The sequence below is a fragment of the Neophocaena asiaeorientalis genome, unplaced genomic scaffold (genome assembly GCF_003031525.2).
Source record: "Neophocaena asiaeorientalis asiaeorientalis breed wild unplaced genomic scaffold, Neophocaena_asiaeorientalis_V1.1 scaffold432, whole genome shotgun sequence".
In the NCBI taxonomy this organism is placed as follows: domain Eukaryota; kingdom Metazoa; phylum Chordata; class Mammalia; order Artiodactyla; family Phocoenidae; genus Neophocaena; species Neophocaena asiaeorientalis.
In genome coordinates this window covers 1,653,919-1,672,323 of record NW_020174549.1, presented here as the reverse complement: position 1 = coordinate 1,672,323, position 18,405 = coordinate 1,653,919, and the positions used below count along the sequence as shown (strand labels likewise).

The 18,405-nt window shown below is 38.0% G+C and overlaps 1 protein-coding gene across 3 annotated transcripts in view; it reads right to left on the bottom strand.

The window, feature by feature from the left end:
• Positions 1-6,951: 6,951 nt before the first annotated feature.
• LPAR1 (lysophosphatidic acid receptor 1) overlaps positions 6,952-18,405 on the bottom strand; it is a 151,964-nt gene continuing 140,510 nt past the window's right edge. For all 3 annotated transcript variants that reach the window (XM_024757295.1, XM_024757294.1, XM_024757296.1), the window contains one exon: positions 6,952-9,430. In XM_024757295.1, coding sequence (XP_024613063.1) covers positions 9,129-9,430 — 302 coding nt within the window. In that variant the 3' untranslated portion in view covers positions 6,952-9,128. The remainder of the gene's footprint in view (positions 9,431-18,405) is intronic.

Here is an 18,405-nt window from a genome sequence, read left to right as displayed (position 1 = left end):
TAGATTCCATTTACTATATTTATTCAATATTTTATTGAGAATTTTTGCATCTATGTTCATGAAAGACATTGGTCTCTAGTTTTCTTGTAATGTCTTACTTGGTTTTATTAGGGCAATGCTGGCCTCATAGAATGAGTTAAGTAGTACTCCCTTTGCTCAATTTCTTTAATAGATACAGACCTACTCAGATTGTCTATCTCTTCTTGTGTGAGTTTTGGCATATTGTCTTTCAAGGAATTGACCCATTTCATATAGATTATCAAATTTATGAGCATAGAGCTGTTCATTGTATTTATTATCCTTTTTAAGTCAATGAGATCTATAGTGATATCCCCTTTTTCATTTTGATATTTGTAACTTGTTTCCTCTTTTTTTTCTTAGCCTGATTATAGGCTTATCAATTTATTGATCTTTTCAAAGAATCAGCTTTTGGTTTCATTGATTTTCTCTTCTGATTTTTTTTCATTGTCCCAATGTTATTATTTCTTTTCTTCTACTACTTTGGTTTAAATTTGCCCTTCTTTTTCTAGTTTCCTAAGGTAGAAGCTTAGATGATTGATTTCAGATCTTTCATCTTTCCTAATATACACATTCACTGCTATAAATTTCCCTCTAAGCACTGCTTTCACTGCATCCCACAAATTTTGATAAGTTGTATATTAATTTTTATTTAGTTCAAAATATTTTAAAATTTCTCTTGAGATTTCTTCTTTTACTCACGTTATATAGGAATTCTTTATATCCAAGTATCTGGGGATTTTTCATCCAAACTTCTTTTAACTAAAGGAACTTCAAAGATTGGTAGCATCCAGTATTGGTAAAATACAGATTAAAAAATGTTCTCATATATGCAGGACTATAAATGGTATGATTTTTTGAAATGTATTTTTGTATTGTCTACAAAAGTTAAAATTTAAATGTACATTCCCTATGGTCCAGAAAAACAAAAAATTAGAAACCTAACATTCATCAAAATTTAATACTATTTATTAGTATTAAAGCTAGGTTATGTTGCAGTAACGAATGAACCACAAAATCTCACCATAAACACCGAAAATGTTTATTTCTTGATCATGCTATACATTCATTATGAGTTGGCAGGGATTCTGCTCTACAGAGTCAATCAAGGTCCCAAGCTGATGGGGACTTCACTCTCTTCATGTTCACATCTCTGTGCTTGGCTTTCAGGGGGGAAAAAGATCTGGAGAGTAGCACAGCGGTTTTTTACTTCCTCAGTCCAGAAATGACACTTGTCACATCCACTCACAGTCTACTGGCCAAAATTAGTCACATTGGACCCGCCTAACAGAACTTTAGTTTTCCCAGAGCCCAGGAAGGAGGAGAAAATAAGATATGAATAGGCTCTAAACATCTCTACCCCAACTACACAGCGAGGCAGATACATATTTATCAACCTTGTATCTATCTCTGTAATGTACTATCAAGTAAAAAGAACACCCACCAAATATACTATATATAGTTAACCTTATTTTGTGAAAAAGAAACATCTCCACGTTTCTAGATAATATTTTCAGATATTAAGTTCTGCTCTTTTATTCCTCCCCATTTCCTTCCTTTTCTTTCTTCCTAATCAAACAGATCAAAGGCTCTGTGTTTCCTATCTTGAGGAAAATGTGGCAGGATGACAGCAGAAGACTACAGACCCCAAAATCTAGATCTTCAGTCCAGAGATGCATCCTGAGCTTCATGTATCACAACGGCACTTCCCTACTTCAAAGTTCTCCTTGGGTGGCTCAGATATTTCAAAATGTACTCAATATCTTCTTTCTGTAAACTTGCTCCTCATCCCATGTTCCTTAATCTCACCATATCACATCCCCATCTGTCCGGAGGCCAAGGTCATAACCTGAGGTATGACCTCATTACACAATCACTAGGTCCCGCACACCTCTCAAATCCTTCCACCTCCTTCTCTACACCTCCATGACCATCTTCATCTTTCACTAAAGTGACAACCTCTGATCTTGTCTTTTGCCTCCAGGGTTCCTCCTCTTCAATTTATTCAGAAGCATAAATCAGACTGTGTCACTCCCTTATGTAAGTCCTTTAACTCATTCTCCATATTTCTCATCATAAAATGACTTTCAAAATCACTCAAGACACCATACTTACTGCCTTACAAGCCTCATTCTCACAGTCTCTACTGCCCTTCTTTCCAAAATGCATGCATTCTCTCACCAAGCATTTACATGTCTTGCCTGGAATTCCTATCTACCTATGCTGGATTCATGTCCATTTCTCTAATGGGTTGTTTTGATGTGTCCTGGTTACCAAAGTGGGTTCACGTTCAAGAGCTTGACAGAGCCACACCTTTGTGCAATGCAGGCTCAAGGTGAGGGCTTTGAGAGGACAATTCCTGTCCTAATAGGGAGCCTTCCTAGACTCTCTTTTCAAAGGTAGTTCCTCTCCCCGCCTTCTCTATCTCTTTTATCTTCAATTTCTGTGTCGTGATAATTTCCTTCATAGCTCTTAATACAACTTGTAATTTACTTTTAACTTACTTATTTCTCTCCCTTATCTCCCTCACTCTTACTAAATTTCAAGCTCCATTAAAGATCTTGCGAATCTCCTTCACAGCAGTATCCTAAGGGTATACAGAGGGCCTCAAAAAAGTCCTTCTGGATGAATAAATTACAGAACAAGTGATAGTAATAACAATGACAACACCTGATTATGGTCTTACAGTCCTCACTCAAGAACCATTTAGTAAATGGCACCCTATTTTTAGTTTTGTTCTAGTGATATGAATCATTAAAAGGAGGTGGAAAATACAAGATTATCTCATTCTCAAAGAATTTATAACCTAGCCTGCGATATAGGCATACTTGCAACAATGTAAACCCAACACAGAACAATCCATGCGCCTGCTCATGACCTCATTTTACCTATAGCTTTTACTCTTCTGGGTTCTTTAAAGGAATTTTTAAATGTAATGCATCATACTGATCAAGGAACTCATAATTTGGAGGACCAAGATAGATAAGTACATATGAGGAATTATGAATGACAATATAAAGAATAGGTAATTAGATTCAAAAAGTTCTCTAGGCAACAAATATTAGGCTTCCAATTATCCCCCTGAGACACAGTTTCCTCATGTGTAACAAGGTTATCGCAAAGATCAAAATACAAATTATATGAATGTCTTCTGTAAGCTGTAGATAACATTACAGATTCAACATATGGTAATATTAAAAATCAAAATAAGTCAAACAAGACACTCAGAAAGCACAAACGTTGTATTATTCAAAGGCGTTGCCCTTGGTTTTTCATTGTTCTTACTTAATTTTAACTGCAATATTCTTAAACATGAAGGGAAACCTTTATCAGGCTTGTGGAACTAAGGAGCATTTCTTGGTCAAGAATACCCTTCCTTGTGGCTCACACATTTTCTTTCATTTAGACAAGCAAGTATTAAATACTATTTAGCACTGTGTGATGTGAGGTGGAGAACACAAAGTGAAATAAGATTCCTTTCCAGAAAGAAAGATGCAAGTTAAGAGATAAGATGCAAAACAAGTAACAAACCTGAAGCCTGGCTCCCCTGATGCCAATGGGAAGACATGGAAAGTTGCACAAAATAAGACGTAAAATCACTTTGTGGAAGTCTGTTTGACAGGTAACGTGCTCAACAAATATCTGTGGTCTAGCTTCCATCCTACAGGAGAGATTCTTACTTTTTACTTTATTCATTTCTGTATTCCTTGAAATATTAAGTTTGTGTAGCTTTTATAATCACAAAACTCTCTCTCTGGAAGTTGCATACACAGACACACACAACAACAACCACTTCAATACTCTGGGAAGTATCAGCCCCCAACCCTGAAACTGTTGTTGTATAGAAGTTTTTAGGAATATGAAAAAAATAGTTAAAATGTGACTGACAAAATGAGAACAGATTAGTGGTTGCTAGGGGTCAGGATGGGTGTAAGGGAGATGAGTGTGGCTATAAAAGTGTAACAGGAGGGATTCCTGTGGTGGTGGAACTATTCTGTACCTTGCCTGTATCCATGTCAATATCCCAACTGTGATGTTATACTCTGGTTTTGTAAGCTATCACCACTGGGGGAAACTGGGTTACGGGTATAAGGATCTCGCCATATTATTTCTTACAACTGCATATGAATCTAAAATTATCTCAAAAGTTTAATTTTAAAATAATAGCAACATTATAACCAATTGAATAAAATCAGAATCCATGAGCCCATACTTGTATAAATAAATGAATAAACAAACAGGAGAGGACAAAGCTTTTTTTCACAGTAGACAGCTAACTAATAAATTTTAAAGAGAAAAGAATTAGAAATTCATCATCTGGCAATCATCAGAGTAATGATTCATTCATCCAAGAAATATCAATGGATGCTAAAACTAGATGTTAAAATTTGATGAGAACAGAAAATTTCCTACAAAAAGGGAAAAAATAGTTTTTTTCACAGTGGAGAAACCTGGCAGACTTCATAAGTAATCAAAGTTAATGGAACAAATCAACATCCTGTGCTCCTTGACAGGATGCAGTGAGAAGCACCACAGCAGCATTTCTATGTTCTTTTGTCAAAGATAAATAATACGAATCTAATTATGAAGAAATATCAGATGAACCCAGAGTGAGGGACATTCTATAAAATGCATAGCCTGTGATCTTTCAATGACAAGGTCATGTAGGTCAAGAAAAGACTGAGGGACTGTTCAAGATTGAAGATGGGGCTTCCCTGGTGGTGCAGTGGTTGAGAGTCCGCCTGCCGATGCAGGGGACGCGGGTTCGTGCCCTGGTCCGGGAAGATCCCACATGCCGCGGAGCAGCTGGGCCCGTGAGCCATGGCCGCTGAGCCTGCGCGTTCGTAGCCCGTGCTCCGCAACGGGAGAGGCCACAACAGTGAGAGGCCCGCGCACCGCAAAAAAAAAAAAAAAAAAAAAAAAAAGATTGAAGATGATTCAAGAGGTATGACAACTAAACACAACCAGTGACCCTCGATTGGATTCCTTTGCTACAAGGAACATTATTGGAAAGACTAGTTAAACTTGAATGCAGTCTGTGAATTAAGTGGTAGTTTATGTCTCAGTGTTAATTTCCTGATTTTGATGGTTGTATTGAAGTTATGAAAGAGAATGTCCTTGTCTGTAGGAATGACACAGTATTCAAGGATGATGGGGCATCACACTGGCAACTTACAAATGGCTCAGGGAAAATGTTCCATAAATTCAGCAAACTCTTCTGTGAGTTTGAGATTGTTTCAAAATAAAAATTGTTTATTATAAAGAATGCAACTGACAATTTTCTCTGCAGTCTAGATAGAGCTCAAGAGATCGTGGTGTGCCCAATTTCTGCTAACTCTTCCAACGAACACACAGTTAAATGAGGATAGCAATGACTGAAAATGCAATTCTCTAAATCAGGGGTTGGCACACTTTTTCTGTAAAGGGTCAGAGAATAAATATTTTAGACTTCGAGCGACAGTCTCAGCTGCAAGTATTCGATACTGCTGTTGCAGTATAAAAACAGCCATAAACAACACATAGCCCTAGTGAGTGTGACTGTGTTCCAATAAAACTTTAATTTATGGACGCTGAAATTTGAATTTCATATAATTTTCATGTTTCACAAAATACTCTTTTTTCCCCAATCACTAAAATGTAAAACCCATCTTTAGCTCATAGGTCATATAAAAACAGGTAGATTTGGCCAGTGGGTCTTAGTTTGCCAACCTCTGCTTTAGATTTGTAAATGGGTCTTTATCTGCCGTATCACTAAACAGAAGAGCAGTAAGTAATCTGTGAATATGAGCATTATCAATGGAAGAATTAGAGAATTTTATATGCAGACTATACAAAGTATAGGGACTGAATGGTCCCTGCTTTGGAAGACTGATGAGCCATTCTGGCTCCTCGTTACACACATTTCTTCTGTCAGATGGTGCCTGAATCCAAGTCCATCCCAACACACAAACTGACCCCAAGCCTTCCCAGGGTTTGGGATCAGGTAAACTTGGTGTTAAAAAATAAGCAATTTGTTTCAAACGGTCTTAATGTAAAAATGTTCTGCTTACCTTGGTGTAATGAAGGGACCTGATCGAGGAGCATTTCTACGGTTTTTATCTAGCACAAGTCACACTCTGGGTTTAAGAAGAAGGGCTGGAAACAGTATCAAAATTCCATTTCAGAAGCTGAGAGACTAATGGAATAAATGAGAAAGATGATGAACAATGGAACCTAAAGCAATAGCTAACTGGGAAAGAGGATGGGAAAACTGATAAGACTCACTAATTGTATAACGTTAGCTGAGGTTTTGAGTCTAGGAAATTACGGTTTCACTAAAAAAAAAAAAAAAAAAAGCATGGTTAATTTGTGAAGAAGACTCCTGAGACATTTGATTTCTAACAATCTTACAACCACCCAAATTTAAAGGTTCAGTATTCTATTCCAAATACTCATTGAGACATTCATTTGAATAACCATTGTTATTTTTCCCGTCTTAGCAATATATCAAAAATACAATTAGCATATAACTGGAAGATACCTACCACTTTTATCCTGTTAGTCATTAAATCTAAAAACATAAAGACCACTGTAACTTTATAAACTCCTAGTGAGAGTTTTCTATAAAGTCATTGTAAAGTTTTTATAAAATCAGTTTTTCCAAAAGAAACTCACTCTAATAGTTATACTGCTGACAAGTGAAGTACTGTCCTAAGATGTTACCTCTCCTTTCATGCAACACAAACCACCACCTCTTGTACACTGGAAAGACTTATGACTCAGGTTGAAAAAAAAGCAGTTCTGAGCTGGGGAAGCATATGGTGGCTTCACCTGTGAGTTCAGAAGCCCTTGTGGCAGGAACAGAAAAGAGGTCAAAGAATGCAGGCACCATGCAGTGCAAGGATGACTCTCCAACAAAAGAAACAGCACTGACCAGAACCACACATTAGCAAACACTGATTGAGAATGATTTATTAAAGTCCAATTAGTATGTTTTTAAATTTCAAACAGTCCACATCTCCTTCAGAATAAATGCGCGTGAGTAAAAGTCCAAGTTCATTTGGTTCCCTTCCACTATAAAATGCTCTGTATTTTGTGTAAAGTCTGTGCAAACACCTTTCTGCTAACCGGTTCCCCATATTCTTTCCAGTTTGGGCACTTGTTGAGTCTGCCCTCTGCTCAAATGGTGACCATGCACTGACCTCCTCCTTCCTAAATAACCATTCTTCTTCTGGACATCTCTCTCTCAAACATACTCCTGACTTTCCCACACCTGCTTCGTGACTGTGACTTTACTGGTTACTTATTACGACAAACTGGTGCAATAATTAGTTTACCCGGACAGTTGAACAGGTATCACCTAATATGGCGGCATCTGTGGGGGCGACCTTAGAGAATACACAGTATCCAGTCACGTACCAACACGCTCAACCCATTTGCTACAGAAGCTATTTAATATGAAGATGATCCTTTATTCACTCGGCATGTTTGATTTCTTTGCGTTGTCTTCAATTCTACACTAGAGTTGTGGCTACCGAGAGTTGGATCATCCATTGTTCAAATGAAATTTGGAATTGCTAGACATATTAAGTAGGGTATCCTGGCTATTTGTGGCAGTTGACCGTTTCTAGTCCATCTTGTTATATAAAAAAGTCACTCTCAACTAAAGTAACCACTGCATTTCCTTTGTAAAAAGGTAATTTAACTGCCTTTCCTCACAATTGCCACCTACATAGGGCAAAAGCAGGAAATCCCCTTTTATAAAAGGTAAGAGCATAAAAAGACATTTCACATTAAAAAAAAAAATCCTTCATGGGAATGTGTCCTAAGTAAATAATCAATTACATGGACGAAGTTTTATGTACATAAAATTTTTGCAACATTATTTATAATAGTGAAAATTAGACATAACCTAAGTAGTCAACAATACAGGAATGGTTAAATAAACTGAGTTGCATCCATTAAATGGAATATTATATAGCCATTAAAATTATGTTTTTGTAAAATTTTTAATGCCATAGGAAAATGTGGCAATTATGCAGTGGAAAAAACAAACTGGTTATAAAATTGTTTACAGTATGATCCCAATTATATAAAAAGGTATATAATATACATATAGGCATACGCAGGGGAAAAGCTGTTAATGGTGGTTACTTCTGGGTTGTGATATTATCAGTATTTTTTCTGAGTGTTTTATACATTTCTGTATTTTTCAAGTTTTCTACAATGACTATGTATTATAATACAGAAAAACACAGGTCATTAAAAAATTCCTCTGATGAACTAATAATTAGAATGTACTTGGATATTATAAATATGTGGGAACAATACCACTGTGCTCATCTCTATAACTTTTATAGAGTACAACATATTCTTCTGATAATAAACTTACATTCCCTGTTTGTTTTATACATGTTACAACACTTTAATAAAAAAGGTAATATTGTGATTAGATCATTGTTTGTTTCATAACCTAAACAAATACTGGCTTTGACATCTAGGTTTTTCTATTTCCTAGAAGATTTAAAATTAATACCCTTTTATCTTTTTAAGTACAGCATACTGCATACATACATTACATGCATGCTTTCTAGAAAAGTAATTCTAATTTACAGTTTTCCTACATAAGGAAAAAAATGGAGTTATGATCGTTTAAAAACAGTCTATAGTCTTATCCATCACAAGCATGCTGATAGGCATAAACGTGTTTATTAAATGAAATGTATCCTTTAAAAAGAAAAACAGGGAAGCCTGTATGTAAATGAAGTTGTGGATTCAATTAGTCAGAACTGATTCTGACTTGCACCAAACCACACAAAATCTTTTGAAGACTAGTTAGTGTAGTGTAAATGGCCACTCCAGAGTCTGTTTATGAATTCTATCGCAAGGTCTCCACTTTCTACTTTCAAAAGGAACGGGGAGTAGGATGAGGGATGTCCCATAAGCTAATTTTTCAATATACATCAAGTCTTGGTGGGTCTAGGAACAAATACTGCCATGGGTTAGTGTTTAAGCACACGAGTGTGTTTTTCCTCTCTCTCACACCTCAGCCTGCCCGTGCCTTTGGGAAGGGGGAGGATGATCATCCCTCAGTAGATGACGGCCGCGGCTCATCTTAGTTAGTTTCCTTTCTAAACCACGGAGTGGTCGTTGCTGTGAACTCCAGCCAGAATGGTGTGGTTGACGGAGGACGCTGAGCGGTCGGAGCCTTCCGTGGGGCCGCTGGTGTTCTCACTGCGCTGGCAGCAGAGGATCTGCCTGAAGGTGGCGCTCATCTCCTTGTCGCGGTAGGAGTAGATGATGGGGTTCATGGCAGAGTTGAACTCGGCAAGCAGAAGGAAAAACTTCTCATAGGCCAGAACGTCACACTGTGGGCAGCACACGTCAAGAAGTAACAAGACCAGTCCAGGAGTCCAGCAGATGATAAAGGCACCTGCGAGGACGGGGAGCGGGATCGGGAGGTTGAAAAAAAGAGAGAACAGAAAAATAGAATGATGAGGCGAGCAACCATGGGGTGACACGATTTCAGTTCAAGGTAAAAATACTGAGCTTCAAAGCCACCGGATCATCATTGGCAATAAAATGTTCAGTTTCTGAAATAATCAGAAAAGGTTTTGACGATAAAATGAGCAACTGATTAAAATCTCATTAATTCAGACCTTACTAAAATTGGGTATTTCTGAGACACTGACGATGATTATTTTGAGCAAAACAGAGTTTGCTAAGCAATTGCGGTATGAAATCGAGACATCCTGCAGTCAGGATACACACTTTGATGCTTATAGTTTTTTTTTGTTTGTTTGTTTTTTGCGGTACGCGGGCCTCTCACTGGTGTGGCCTCTCCCGTTGCGGAGCACAGGCCCTGGATGCGCAGGCTCAGCGGCCATGGCTCACGGCCCCAGACGCTCCGCGGCATGTGGGATCTTCCCGGACCGGGGCACGAACCCGTGTGCCCTGCATCGGCAGGCGGACTCTCAACCACTGTGCCACCAGGGAAGCCCCAAAATACAGTTTTTAATAGTGTAAGACTGTTTTCAGGCAAAAGCACTGTGACAAACACCCTTTAACGTTTAGTTGAGGCACAGTTTCTGGATTCGGTTTGACTGGGCTCAAATCCTTGCTCTGCTATTTAACAAACTGGGCGAACTTAGGCAAATTGCTTTCCTTTTTTAATTGACGTAGAGTTGATTTACAACGTTGTGTTAGTTTCAGGTTTACAGCACAGTGATCCAGTTTTGTGTATATGTGTGTGTGTGTGTGTGTGTGTGTGTGTGTGTGTGTGTGTGTGTGTAGATACACATATATATGTACTCTTTTTCAGATCCTTTTCCATTATAGGTTATTACCAGATCCTGAACACAGTACCCTATGCTACACCATAGGTCCTTGTGTTGGCAAATTAGTTTTTTACCTCAGTTTTCTCATCTGAGAAACAGAAATGATTCCATTTGCCTCATTTGGGGCGTGGCAGGGTAAATGAGTGCCCAGAAAATAATCACCCAGTAAATCTTACCAGAAACAGCAGTAGCAATAATATTGTTATTATCTGCTCAGCGGCACGGGCCTGTTTGGAAATAGCAATTTCCAACAGTAAGATGCACATTTACTTTTATTTTAAGTCAACTATCACTTAAATGGTACTTTTCTATATGCTTTACAAACATTAACTCACTTAATCTGTACCACAGCTGTAGGAGATAGAAACTATTATCTCATCACCCAGAGGAAGAAACTGAGAAACAGAAAAGTAAAATAACTTGCTCAACGCCACAGTCCTGGAAAGTGGCAGACCCGAGGCAAACCCCAGAGTTTCTGCTTTTAAAGGCTGGCTCCAGAGTCCATGCTCCAGAAAACACTATGTTATATTCCCACTTCTTAAATTAATAAAATTAAATCTTTTAAACCAGAATTTTATGCTCTAGATGTTTCCTATTTAAATTCTCTTGCTTCCCCAACTCTTCTAAATCATGAATATTTTACTATAACTGTAAAGGGATGGAAATGCAAATTATGTTCTTGGTTCCAACTTATTTAGCTCCTGAAACCACTCACTTGGCTCCCAGGGGAAATGGAGGTTGTGAAATAGCATTAAAATCTACCACCGTATTACCCCAGGAATGAGCTGGGGATCCTTGGCGAAGAGACCGTGAACTGGTGGGCACCATCATGTCCCATTACATCTTACTTGATGGGCCCCTCCTTATGTGTAATTAGGCTACACAATGAGCAGACAGAGTAGGGATGATCCCAGAAGTGCATTTGAAGCTTTTGATTTAAATGGCACTGGCCTAGGTGAAGGCGGGCTTGGATTGGGGTCATGAATTGGACTAGCCTCAAGGAATGAGTTTCATAAAATGTAAACAAACGAGATTTAGTCTCCAAACAGCCCAGTTTTGAATGTGAGCTTTCTTTTTTTGAAACTTTTCAGCAGGGAAATGAAAATAAAGCAAGGAGCAGAGTATCCCCATAAAGCTCTTTGTTCTAAACACAAATGTGTATTGGTTTTAAACTGCTGTTCGCTTTGAAGACTGGCCAAGGTGCTTCATTTTCTAATAAATACAATACCTTAGACTTTGCTTAGGGAGAAAAAAAAATATTTCAAAAATCAGGAGATAATAGCCAAGGAGCTATTTGAACTTCAAGTAAAAATGTTAATAAAGCATTCATTCCAAGTCCTTGAATTTCCTTGCTTGAAAATCACTCAGAAAGCTAAACATAAAGGAAAATCAAAGGAATGCCTCTTGAGTTTCAGAAATAATGCATTATTCATTGAGAAGCTGGGAAGGGAATTATTCTCAGGATGGAAAATGCCTGGATGGAAAATACATGGTCCCATTATTCCATTTACTTGGAAACTAAAAACATGCAGGCCCTTCATGAATGGGAGAGCATTCTTTCAAGTCTCCTTTCCCCTTTCTTTTATCAAAGCTCTAGTTGAGCTCAAATTCAGAGCTTGATTAGATACCAGCAACATGCATCTCAATAGATTTATTTTAAATAAACGATCTTTTTCTCCTTCCAGGCAGCAGAAGGGAAGACCCTTATTCTCATGGATTTGCTCAAGCTGTCTGACTTTCTTCAAAAGTGGCAGAATTCAAATACAGTCATTTGCTGTTTATAACTTCTTCTAATTTTTAAATTCAAAAAGAGCAAGATTTTTGCGATAAAACCCATGATGGTCTCAGGAACTAGCCCAATGGGCCTTATCAACTCTGCAAGGAGCCTAGATTAGAGACAGGAAGTGGGGACACCATAGCCTGACCAGGAGCTAATACACATGGGTGCTTCACTGAGGAACTCCCCTCCCTTCTTCTTCATTAAAAGGAACTGTTTTTAGTAGTACTATAATTAGGCCCAACCACACCGTCCCAACACTCTGTGTTTGGATCTTCGAGACCTGATTGAGTAATCTAAGAGACTCATAGTACAGGCCTCAAAAATCAACATCTAAAATCAATCATACAGAGCTTTTCCTTCTCCCTTCCCCTCTCTTTCACAGAGGTGCCGAGGATCAAACTGACCAAAAGCTGAAGGTGGACTACCTCAGTGGAAAATGGGCCCTGGAAAATGCCAAGGTGATTAGGCTTCTAAACAGTCGTGATTGAACATTATGAGATCAACTTTGCTCAAATCACGGATTTACCACCAAGTTTCTAAAAACAAAAACTACGACCAAGCCCCTTTAGTAAAAAGGAGCCAACCATAATCCAGTTGGGTCATAGAACTTGAGATGTGCATTGGGGACCCTTGATCTGTAACCTGTGGACAGATTACCAACATATAATCTGTAGAGACTCAAGTGCACACCTATAAGGCAGGTTGATAAGAATGAAAAGAACCTCCATCTCCACATCTGTAAAGTGGAGAAATAATAGCCCTCTGCCTACTCCACAGGGTGTGGCGAGGATCAAATTGAGATAGATATGACACGTAAAAGCCCTCTAGACACTGCACATCTACCTGACTACACTACCTATTGCCATCATGGGAAGCATAATGTGTGTAGGCTGGTGTAGCACAGTTGCAGGGCAGATTTCTTCCAGGGCAAAAGGTGGAAGCATGTTTTGGACCATGAAGACCTGGCATTTCAAAAAGTTCTGAGATGACACCATCCTAATGATAAGAGATTCCTAGGACTTGCAGTTGGATGTGACAAGAATAACAAGAAGGAAAAGAGAGGAACACAGAGAAGCATGGAAGCCCCAAATCATTTTGGAGTTTCTCATGGGTCAGCTCAGTACCTACCAAGATGATGTAAAAGATAATGTGGTACTCAGTAGGGACAGTCCTTTAGGTAGTTTGTATATTTCTGGAACATTTCTGATGGACGAATCCCCACAGATCAAGGCATAAAACCAAGGATGGTATGCAATAGCATGAAAGAAAGAGGAAGCACAAGTAGTTTGTGGTTGCTTATTGTAAGGTCAGAAGCAGAAGCAGCAGATGATAAGATGTTCAAGACCGTGAAGACCTTGTACATAGCCTGGCAAAGATATTTGAAAATTTTCCAGTCTAGCATTTATTCTCAGCCCCAGCCACATACTACAATGGCCTGCAGAACATATAAGAAATAATGAGCTTCATCTATCCTTCCTCCCATGAGATTTTAATTTCATTGGCCTCATTGGCCGGAGTCTCATTTAATATACAACACTGTAAGAGAAGGGAAGAAGAAAATGATGTGGATAAAAATAAAGGCAAAACCATCAGATATTTCCAAATTCCAGAGGTGAAAGAAGAGCCTGAACACAAGCAGTGGCAATGGGAGAAGAGAGGTATGAAAGGATTGGAAAAGTATTTAGAAGATGGACTGCATGGAATGGATGAGAAAGATATGAGTCTAGAATGATTCCTAGATGTTCCATTTGGGTGACAGAAGGATGGTGCTACCTTCCACTGAAGGAAGAAATACAGGAGAAACTATCAGTTGGTGTTTTCTCAGGGTAGGTGAGGAGAACACAGATGGTGCCCTAGGTTTTATTTATCTTCAGCTTGAGGTACCTGCAGGACTTCAGATGGAGAGGCCTCAAAGACACCCTGATGGGCTCATGGCAATTTGAGTCCTTTAAGACTGTTTCTCAGTGGGCTGAACAAGAGTGGTTACATTTGGCATGGTTTGCCAATATTGCAAGTAACATGGGGAGGAGAATAATCAAAATATATCTGTCGTTTGGAATAAATAGCAGAAGTCGCTCTTCCTCGAGCGAGCTTCAGTCCTTTCTTCTACATCTGTCAAACCGGTCTGTGAGGGCCCCCGGTGCCCACGATGATGGAAGGAGAGATGCTGGAATGTGGACGCAAAAAGCAGTGAGGAAGGAGGCTGTTTTGGAAGAAGGGGTCACAGCTGCAGAGCAAGATCAGATTACCACACCTTCCCTGAAATCTACACACCCCCATCAGCTGAATAATGCTTACCATCTGGTCTCAGAATTAGAGGCTTTTTTCTAGAGGGACTTTTTCCTAACTCGTTGAACTTTGCTTATATTTGGAACATAAGAACCAAAGTTAAAAAGAAAAAAATGTCTGACAGAGAAGACCTCAAGGGAGGGAGTCCAAGGTTTTTGATGAAAAAAACAGAAAGCACTTCCAGTCTGGTTGGCAAATTTGTGTTTTGACAAAAAAATCAGACATCTCACAGATCTAAAACGAGTCAAGGTAAATCCATCCTACACTGCTGCTGTGTCCGAGTTAACCTCTCCTTGGCCTCACTCTTCTTGCTTCTAAAATGAGGATCTCGGTCCTCCCTACGAAATCAATGTGTGTTAAACCATGTTAAGATGGGTCCCCACCTCCCCTCTGCCCCCCTAAACATGTTTTCGGATTTCCACCCAGCTCTGTCTTGGAGTGAACTAACTAGAATAAGACTGGCTCACCAGAGCATTATTACCCACTAATATCTAAAAAACAATGCTACTCTAAATGCCTAACAAAGGTTTTTCTTATAAGCCCTTATCATTTTTAAGTAACAGATATATTTTAAACTTAAAAATAATATATAATTTATATATATGCATACATACATATATACACATACATATACTATATAAATGTACATATAACAAATATGTACGTGTTACATACCCATACACATTCAAAACAGTCACTGCGTCTTAGTGTCTTAAAAAAGACACACAAAAAAAAAGACAATGAGATTTATTTTCTTTCATACGAGACCCAACGAAAAAGGGATAATGTCACTTGCATATTCTTCACACAGGAGATAATTCACCATTCTCAGAACAATTAAATCTGTTTTGCCTCCTAAACATAGTGATTACAAAATTTTTCAAACCCAGATTTCCCTCCCTTATTTTAAAAACGATCAATCTTAAACCTCACAGAAAATCAGTGTTGTCAGCCACAGTTCAACACCATCTAACTGAGAAAATGATACTAAACTTATTGCATGACTGTGGTCTAGCTGTTACCAAAGTGATTTGAATAATACTTATCCCTTAAAGGATAAATGAAACTCCCCCTGCCCAGAATCTTTCCTTAGAAAAAGTCCAACATAAACAGGGAATTTGTAATTGGTTTTACAACATATTTAATTTTTCAGCTATGAATTAGGATTCTCCCAAAATGGTACAAGTCTAAACGACTACTGAAATCTGGCTGAAAATACGCACAGAAGATAGCTGGTGACAGAATCCTGTGGATTTTATTCTTTGCAGTTCATGAACTACTGGCTGTGGTAGTTCATGGATCGACAAGATGCGTGTTACCCAGAAGACAAAATTCGAGGACGAAAAAACATAATGGAAATTTAATTTATAATTCATTATTTTACTAACAAAATGAGGGGAAAAATTAAAATTTAATCCAAAAGCATATTCAGAAATATTCTTGCAATCTAAAAATGTTTATTTAAAAATTATGTATGTGTTTATGTGTATATATATATATAAATGGTTATATATATATATATATACATATATTCATATTCAGAAATATTCTTGCAATCTAAAAATGTTTATTTAAAAATTATGTATGTGTTTATGTGTATATATATATATAAATGGTTATATATATATATATACATATATATATACTTAATGGCTGAAAGACACAGAAAGAAGAAGAGCAGAAACTGTAAATATGATAGTGCATTTGGAGACTGGCTATGTCTCTTACAGTTGCTAAATGCTCTTGGCAGAGTAGGAGGGAGGCATAGTCTGTTCTACAGTGAGATAGCTGTGTACCTAAGATATCTCTTGTTATCAGAAACTTGTATTAAAAAGTTCTTTTTAAGTGATAAAAATGATTATTCAATTGGGAAGTGGGTATTTAGGCTAAAGACTTCCAAATTCAAATCATAAACATATTTTTGTACGTGAGTTTCAATCAGTTTAACTACACGTTCAGAGTGAAATATCGGTTGCTCAAAACTAAGACAAAATATCACAAAGCAAGTTCTAACACATAAATCCTGAATAAAAATCAATCAGTTCTAAAGCCATCAAAACAAACTGCATCAAGATCACTTCTCAGAATTTATCCTATATATTTACACATAATAAAATTATGTACGTGCCAGGAATTCTTGGCAGCATTGTTTATTTTTAAAAATTGGAAATAATCTAGGCAACCACAAGTAGAGAAGTAAAATAAATTAAGTTGATTCATAAAGTGGGATTCTATTCAACTTTCTAAAGTTCTCAAGAAATTCTATCCTTACCAAATGATCTCCAAGATACACTGCTAAGTAAGAAGAACAAGGTGTTAAAACATACACATAAAATGGTATCAATTATGCTTTAACAACAGAGACAAAAAAAAATGTGTGCACACACAAACACAGATACCCTATAATAAGCTTCAGTTGAGGCTAACAGTCAATTAATTTAAAAAATGTTCAGAATACAAAATTATAAAAATGATACCTTCAATATTTTATTTGAATTTAAAATACCGATTTGTATTCATGTGCCAATCCTTTAACCTAGAACCAAGGCTTTATATTTGAATATGGGTCTGTTAACTGGAGTTCTGCATCACCTTCCAAGCAAAGCCACACCAATAAAGCATCACATACTAACTCCCTCCAAATTGGCTTCTTCAAAGTGGAGTCAGAACTTAAAATTCTTGGAAAGCAATTTGAGTACAAAAACCTTGCTGATTTTTTATGGTTTTCCCCACACTGACAGTTGTTCTCCCCAGCAAACTTAAAGCAGTTTCTTTTTGCAACTTGTCTTCATTGAATATTAACAAAGCCTTCCCCTTAGCTTTCCCAGAAATGTTTTCTCATTGCCCTCATTTTGATTAGATAACGTGATATTTACCTCGTTACATTATTGTTAGAATAACCTGGCACCTTAGCAGCAAAAACAATTGATTCTTGGTAACTGTCAGAGCTGAATGACCTGGTCTTAAGGCTATAGTCGACTAACCCTTTTTAAAAAATTCATCTAAATATATGAGTGTATACTATATGTCAGGTACTATTCTAGGTACTGGGGATGCCACAGTGAACCAAACAGGAAAAACTATCTCCCCTCATGGAGCTTAGGTTCTAGGAAGGGTGTGAAAGACCTTTACTAACAAAATAAATCAGTAAAATATCTTTCAGAGGAGGACAGTATTTGGAGACTATGGGAGAGCAAGTGAGGAAGAAGCAGGGCAGCTAGAGGCTCACACAGTGATCCAGACAAGAGCTAAGGGTGGTTCTGAACATGAGAAGCTTGATGGTAAAGCTGATATGATTCGCTGATAGACTGAGTGCTAGGAAGAGGGAGAGGAGGGGAGGAAACCTATAAGCAACTGAAGGAAAGGATTTAGCAATAAGGAGGTCACTTGAGGACAGTTCAGTGGGTCTTGAGAATGTAAGCCTCATTGTAGTTGATTCAAGAGTGAACAGGAGAGAAACTGGACCCTCCAAGTACAGACAAATCTTTTAGGCAGTTTTGCTGTGAAAGGAATAAGAGAAAAGTGGCTATGGGCATGAATTACTATGTTTTACAAAGTTTTTGTTAATAATCAAGTTGGTTAAGGGAAAGCTAAGAATAGGTATATACTCTGTATGTGTGTGTGTGTGCATCACATATCCCTCACATATATGTTCATATACGTACAGATTTTTATTTTTTATATTATTATTTTTTTTTGCGGCACACGGGCCTCTCACCACTGTGGCCTCTCCCGCCGTGGAGCACAGGCTCTGGACGCGCAGGCCCAGCAGCCATGGCTCACGGGCCCAGCCGCTCCGCGGCATGTGGGATCCTCCAGGACCGGGGCACGAACCCACGTCCCCCTGCATCGGCAGGCGGACCCTCAATCACTGCGCCACCAGGGAAGCCCCACATACAGATTTTTAGATTGCTATACCAGAAATTGATTATTATCAGTTATATCTAAACTGTATACTTTAAATATATGTAGCTTGTTATATGTCAGTTATACTTTAATAAA